The 7,495-nt window shown below is 37.7% G+C and overlaps 1 protein-coding gene across 1 annotated transcript; it reads left to right on the forward strand.

Annotated features, from left to right (window-relative positions):
• Positions 1–6,711: 6,711 nt before the first annotated feature.
• LOC149096876 (tetratricopeptide repeat protein 28-like) lies at positions 6,712–7,144 on the forward strand. The gene has a single exon (XM_089279000.1). The coding sequence runs from the start codon at positions 6,727–6,729 to the stop codon at positions 7,075–7,077; it is 351 nt and encodes a 116-aa protein (XP_089135126.1). The 5' UTR covers positions 6,712–6,726; the 3' UTR covers positions 7,078–7,144.
• Positions 7,145–7,495: the final 351 nt, after the last annotated feature.

A 7,495-nucleotide genomic window follows, 5' to 3' on the forward strand; every position in this document is an offset into this window, starting at 1 on the left:
GTGTTACATTGAGTGGAAACAGGGAAAGGTCTTTTCTACTAAATTATAAAACCCAATGCCTGGTTCAAGGTCTTTATTTTAGCCTAACCCACCCTTGAACACGACCTAGCGCTTGTCAATGCATACAAGTAGCAATGAAGGTTATACAGACCACAATTAAGACAATGAAAATACTTTTTTGATCGAGAATCTTTTGGTATTTAAATTTCTCGTGAAAACTTTGCTCTTAATTGGTATAGCAATTTGTGTACCATATACGTAGAAATTCGAAAACATGTAACATTTTTCAGAGTCACTCGATTGTAATCAATGTTTCAAATTTAATTGTTTGGTGAAATAGGACTTTCGATTCACAATTCATTCTTCCACCCATCATCAGGAATTGTTCGAGCCTACAAAATACAGCGCCGAATAATGTTTGTCAAGAAAACCACGATTTCCTCGCTTTCTTTCCAATAGTTTTTTGCCGGCTTTGTTTGACAGTTAACAAGATTTTGACACGGAAAACTCCATCCATGTAGAATTAATTGGCTCTAAAAAAATCAGAAATTGTAGTGGAAACTTTTTTGCAAAACCAGACAATCAGTGTTATTCAACAATAATTGCGTGGTTTGTTTGTTTGTTTATTTCCTTGTTTAATTTCTAATCAGCGATATTTTTTTCCCAAAAGAAACGGTGAAATTTTGTTTTCGTTAATGTTAGCACGAATAAAAGTCAGTGATTTTACAAAACCCATGAAACAGTCGCAGACAATTTAATTCAATTGAGCACAAATTTCGTAACTTTGGATCGATTTTGACAAAAATTAATGTTCTTTCATGACTATGTAAATTTAGCGGAAAACAACATCTTTTTTCTGATAAAACCAGACAATTGATTCTGTTTATTTGATCGATTTTGCCATACAGTTAGAGTCTCGCAGGTTATTGAATTTTGTCTCGTGGGTTTATGAAATCAAATTGAAAAAGTTCTTGATTATGTGGTCTGTATAACTGAAAGTCCTGTTCATATCACGCGGCGGCTTGTCGATTGGTATCATCGTAACCAGGCAACAGGGTTTTATCTGCAAGCTAGCTTACTAAACGGCAAGAGAACACAGCTAGATAAAGTTTCGTAACGCTTTCGATCCACCAAAAAGAACAAAATATCTGGTTATCTAACGATTGCTGTATGAACTATCTAAAACACATACATGATGTTTTGAATTTTGTATTGAATTGCTGGTGTTCCCTTGCCATCTGAACTTCAGTTGATGAAACAAAGTTGTTAATCTTTTTTAAGGTGGCGGCACTCGTATGTGATTTGCTGTTTGCTAAACAAAATTTTGTAGTTTTCTTCTGGAAATTGTCCAGTGCACACCAAATAAATAAATTCTTTTGCGTTTTACGTGAAAAAGCAATTGTTTCCTTCTCTTAATTAAATTAAAAAAGAAAAAAACAAAAAACAATTTTGGCTTTTAACAAAATCAGATTTTGGTGCATTGCTTGACAGAGAAAACGAAAATTTCAAAATATTTTGTTTCTTAAATTGCTTTTTCTTTTAATTAGATTTCAAAAGAGCAATTCAGGTTTTAACACAATCAAAGACAGATGTACTGTTTGACGGAGAAGACGAAAATATCAAAACAGTTTGTTGCTTAAGTTGTTTTTTCTTTTAATTAAATTAAGAAAAACAATTTGGGTTTCCAAGACAATCATTGATAGATTCATTGCTTGACAGAAAAAGCGAAATTCCCTCAGATTTGTTGCTCAAATTGTTTTTCGCTCAAGTAAATAAAAAATTGGGCTTCTTAAACAATCATAGATAGATGCGATGCGTTGTTTGACAGAGAAAACGAAAATGTCAACACATTTTGTTGCCTTACTTAGCTTATTCGGCATCCTAGCTCGTTTGTCTTACAGTGCCACCTTCAAGATATAACAACACCACGACATCAACTGAAGTTGTAACTTATGGTACTGATTGTTGCGACTTTCAAAATATTTCGTGTGCGGACTTGCCCAATATTCGCGACATAAATTAGAAAGCTCGTCTTTACTTTTGTAGCAAGCCAATGTTTGAATAACCCACCAATTTAAATCAAAGCGATCTAACGATTTTTCTCCTAAATATACTACGTGAAATAATTGGAATTTTAACACACGACAGATTCCCGAAAATTTGCGTCCGTCGTGAGGTCTGCAAAACAATCAGTACCATTTTCCTAGAAATGATGGCTGAATTTTATCTTCTTTAAAGTACTTCTGCCAATTTCAGATCGACTTTATAATATTTATAAATTTCACGGTTCGTTCAAGACAATCAATAAATGCGATCTGATAAAATCCCAAGAGAGAATTTTGTTCAGATTTTAAGATATTTTATCAGCCACCATTTTTACTTAATGAACTATTTTATAATTTCAGGTCTTATCTTTGTAGTTTCCCTCCTAATTCAATGTTTGTCCTCTTCTCTTTTTCTCTTCTCCTCACAAGTCCTTCTGAAAATAGAAATAAGTAATTCCTTGATCAGCGAAACCTAACGTTTTTTTTAACAATATATCGATCACTTAATCATGGCTAATCGTAAAGTTCCAGGCTTATACAGCTTTTAATCTCGAGTCTTCCACTCATTGGAATGCTTATTCAAAAGCATGTCGCGAGTCAAAGTTTAATTTTTTTTTTTAATTTAACACGGTAAAGCAAAAGTTCCAAAACAAATCTCAAGCAATCCACTACGGTTGCTGCGTTACAGACAAGACAGTAGAATTTCAAGTTAAAGATACGCTCCAACCGAGCGGAAAGCGCTCGTGTTCGATAACTTCGCTTCGCCGGTACTCTCGTAGCTTTTGGAACAAACTTTAGGCAATAACTCCCAAACGAAATGCTCACCTTTGCTTTTGACAGCAGGAAGACTTGATCAGTCTTGCGTCAAGTGCCTCTTCCTACAAGCATCTTCTTTCTTCAAGAGTACAAACCGCCCCTCACACATCCCCGACCTGTTTGGTTTGAAGCACATGTAAAAGATTGCATGAATATGGATTAGAAACTCAAGCCAATCACTGAGGAGTACGCCCAAGATTTCGCGCAGATTTTTGTTTGCACGTTTTTTAGCTGGCGAATCATAAACCGAGACACATAAGGGACAGAAATGGATATCCAAACGTTCGCATGTGATAAAACAAAACAATTGATTACTTGCTGTAAATTCTAAGGTCAGAAAGAAAATAATTGACACCAAAATCTCTGAGATAATAAAATGCATGACCCTTCTCAGTCTTTCGATTTTCGTGAAGATTTCGCGCTTATGTTTTATGATTGACAACATAAAAAAGAAAGTGTTAAACAATTAGATTATGAGCTCGAGATTTCTATCGCGTGATAGTTGACGACGTTGAGTTCGTTCGTGAGTTCCAGGCCGGAGGAAAAGAGCCTGGAAAAAAATTCGCCTTGCGTTTGAGAGTAAATTACCGCTTTGCTTTAATTTCCTATTTCGACGTTCGTTAAAATTATATTTTCCAAACCACGTAACTTCTGTTCTACTAGTGTTTCGGGTAGGGGCATTTGACCACCGACTTTTGCCCGGGAGACAGGAATTTGACTGACCAAAAATTCAAAATCTCTTATACCAGGAAGATTGTCCGGTACGTTACAACGTCAAATTAATTAAACCTTTTTTTTATTATTATTTTGGTACACGCCTATGTTCCGAATTATTCTGTCTAAAATGATCAGCTTCTAATACCTACAAACAATTTTTAAACACCTTGTCTAATTTCTCTCTAGGGGACTCAGAGTCACCTTAATTTTTCGAAAAAAGTAAAAGATCTATAAAACCCTCTAGACAGAATTTTTTAACTTTGCAAAAGTTGAAAAAAGGGCGTCACCGAGCTCACCGAGTCAGCAGGAGTGCTTTTTCAGGTTGTACTGTTGCTATGGTAACCTATTATAACATAAAGATTGCCATTATTGGTTCACCAATGACTGGCCATTTGTGTGATATCAATATTGTAGCATCACCTGATAAACAGTGTTTTTTTTTTTTTAATTTCATTTTATTATTATCATTATTATTAATACAACATGAACTACAATAGGCCAAGTAAAAGAGATACAAAAGATAATACAGAAGGTAATGATGTGTGTTACAAAAAATACAAAAAAAAAAAAAGAATTTCAAACTATTACAAAGTACAAGATTTTGAGTAGGTACGTTGCAAAAAAAAAAAGAAAGAAAGAATTACTAAATTAAGAATTAATTAAGTTAATTAATAACTTAACTAAGTAAGTAAAATGAAAAAAAACTCAAATAAAGTCTTTCCACTTTTTGTTGAAATTGTCAGAGGTCTCATTTTTAACTGCTATTTGTTGTGAAGTATTTAATTTGTTCTTAAGTAAAGAAGGAAAGCCGTCAAAGGGTACAGTGTTATCATATGGCCTATGTTTGCAGCCGCTATGACTGGCTCGCGCGCTCTGATTCCAAAGCAAAACGTCATGTAATGAAAAAAACAACTTATTAACCTCGAAAGTTCGGTCTTCCCGGGAAAATCTCAAACTTCGGCCTCGCCCTATGCTGAACTTGACTTTGTTGATAGCTTTAAGTTGGCATGGCTCAAAGCTTCAACTGACTAAATGGATCTTTGACACTACTTTCGGTATTTTTGGAGCTTGAAGAATAAATTACAGTCGTTGTGGCGTTTTCAATTCGGTGCTAGCTCTACTGATCCTTCGCCAATGGACTCGTAATTCTTTATGAGGGGAAGATTCTTTAGCTTCTCACTGAGAAAACCTTCTGTTCTAGGTATTCGTAGGTGATGATGTAGCCGTAAAGTTCTGTAACTGGTTGATCAGAACTACACGAACAGCAGGAAACAAGGGTGTTGAAGGATCTGGATATGGTGGCCTTGCTATGGTTTATCTCGAGGCAATTATAAGAAGGCCATACAGTGCTAAAACCGATATCGTGCTGATATCAAAGAAACGGGGGACAACTCGATGGAAGATGTGGCATACGGCGGCCTTGGGTTAGCTTTTTTCGTGTCCGGTGATCTCGAAACAGCCATAGACTATTGTAACCAAAAAGTAAAAGTAATCCGAGGACTGGAAAATAAGACCCAGGAAAATATGCAAGCATAATTTCTGCTTCATCGTATATACGACAGTTTGGCCAATGTATGCGCCGTTCTGGGCGATTACAGGAAAGCCTTGGAATGCCACGAGAAACAGCTCAGTATTGCCCAAAAAAGTGAAAGACAAAACTGCCGAGGAACGTGCTTATGGAAATCTCGGTAACGTATATTATCACCTATGTGACTTCAGAAGAGCCATTGACTTCTACAACCTTCAGCTCAGTTTTGCCAAAGAAGTGGGACAAAAGACTGAAGGAGACTCCTACGGTAATCTTGGCAAAGCTTATTACCAATTCTCTGAATTCAAAAGAGCCATAGCCTTTCACAACTTACATCTTGCGATCGCCATAGGGGTGGGAGACAAGGCTGAAGAAGGAAGGGCACTTGGAAATCTTGGCGCTGTTTATGCCGCTCTCGGTGATTTCAAAAAGGCCACAGACTACCATATACTCCATCTTCGTCTCGTCAAAGAGGAGGGAGAAAAGGGTGATGAAGCACAGGCCTATTATGGGCTGAGTTATTGCTTTGAGTCACTTGGCTTTTTACCTAAAAGTCTGAAATGTTACCAATCTAGCGTGACAATATTTAACCAGTTAACAGATCGTCTTCAGAAAATGTCTTTACGAAATGAGTGCAATGTTTCCTTGACTGGTTTGTGTAGAGTGCTGTTAAAACAAGATAAGATTCAAGAAGCTTTGATTGTTCCTGAGGATGGACGAGCTCAAACTTTGACTGATCTAGTGGAATCCAGATATGGTGTTCAAAAACGTCCGTCAACACGACCGTGTGGACGAGATGAAAATTACTTGGAGGAGTTCGGCCCATCATGCACTGTTTTCATGGCAGTTGACAGAGGCACAGTTAACATCTGGGTACTGAGAAAAGGAGGACAAGTCGACTTTGCAAAACAAGAACTTGACGGTTCCTTTTCACTGGATGATTCAGGGGCCTTTTATCGGTCTCTGATACAAGTTGCCTACAAAGAAATGGGTGTTCGTGTTGGCGTCCGGTGTGAAAACCGTTCGATAGATACAGTAAGAGTAGATTATATCGTTCAAAGGATCGGAGAAGAAAGCAGTCACAGCCTTCTCTTGCGCAAGCTGGTTCTTTGACCACATTGTATAACATCATGATTAAGCCAGTTGCAGATCTCGTCCAAGGAAGTGAACTAGTCAGTCCCAGATGGTCCACTGTGGCTAGCTCCTTATGCCGCTTTCAAGGACTCTGATTCCAGGTATCTCTGTGAATCGTTTCGAATCCGACTGATTCCCTCGCTGACCAGTTTGAAAATGATTGCTGAATTTCCTGACGAATACCACTGTAGGAGTGGTGCGTTACTTCTTGGAGATCCGTTTCTAGAAGAAATTACCGACAGCCAGGGAAGGCAAGTCTTAGGGCGGATTGAATTTTCAGAGCAGGAAGTTGAAATGATTGGAGAAATTCTTAATGTACAACCTCTTACTGAAGAAGAGGCCACCAAGGCTGAGGTTATGAAACGACTGGGTTCAGTTGGCTTGGTTCACATTACAGCACATTGTCGCATGGAAAATGGTGAAATTGCTTTGACCTCAGATCCCGAAACAATAGCTGAAATCACCGAGGATGATTACGTTTTAACAATGGCAGATGTCTTGAGTGTCCAACTTCGAGCAAAACTGGTAGTACTGAGTTGTGGTCACAGTGGTCGAGGAGAGATCAAAGCAGAGGGAGTGGTCGGTATTGCACGTGCTTTTATGGGTGCTGGTGCTCGTTCTGTTCTGGTCTCACTCTGGGCGATCGATGATGAGGCCACCCTGGAGTTTATGAGAAGTTTCTACCATCATCTTGTGGAAGAACGAAGTGCAAGCGAGGCCCTGAACCTGGCCGTGAAAAGCCTCAGAGAATCAGAAAAGTACAGCGATGTGAAATACTGGGCGCCTTTTGTACTTATTGGAGATGATGTCACTCTAGAATTTGATCAAAAGAAGTGAATCGTAAGTATTCTTAAGTATAAAGTGCTTCATTCACATTCGCTGACGGAAGCGATTGATCTGACAATAAACGCTGCATGCCTTATATTTAAACAAAGGATCTAGTTATTTATTAAGCCCTAGGTTACCTTTTCCAAGTGAAAATTTGAAAGTACGGATTTGAAAGTAGAGATCGAACTTTCCATCTTGCTGTTGTCTAGATTCAGTTCGATTTTCCATAGCCTGCAAATTTGAGCGTCCCGGATGTGGAACAAAAATTTGATTGTATTTGAAAGGTGTTGATATTGTATTCACAGGAATTCTACAAACGTTTCTTACCAGCTATTACTTAGATACATCTGAAAGACTCCGAATGTTTCTTTATAACCATGACTAAGATTGTGTGTTTTGTTTTTAGGACAAGAGATTCAGTCCGATA

This window comes from Orbicella faveolata, unplaced genomic scaffold (genome assembly GCF_042242905.1).
Source record: "Orbicella faveolata isolate gen_17 unplaced genomic scaffold, um_ofav_v1 contig_47, whole genome shotgun sequence".
Classification (NCBI taxonomy): domain Eukaryota; kingdom Metazoa; phylum Cnidaria; class Anthozoa; order Scleractinia; family Merulinidae; genus Orbicella; species Orbicella faveolata.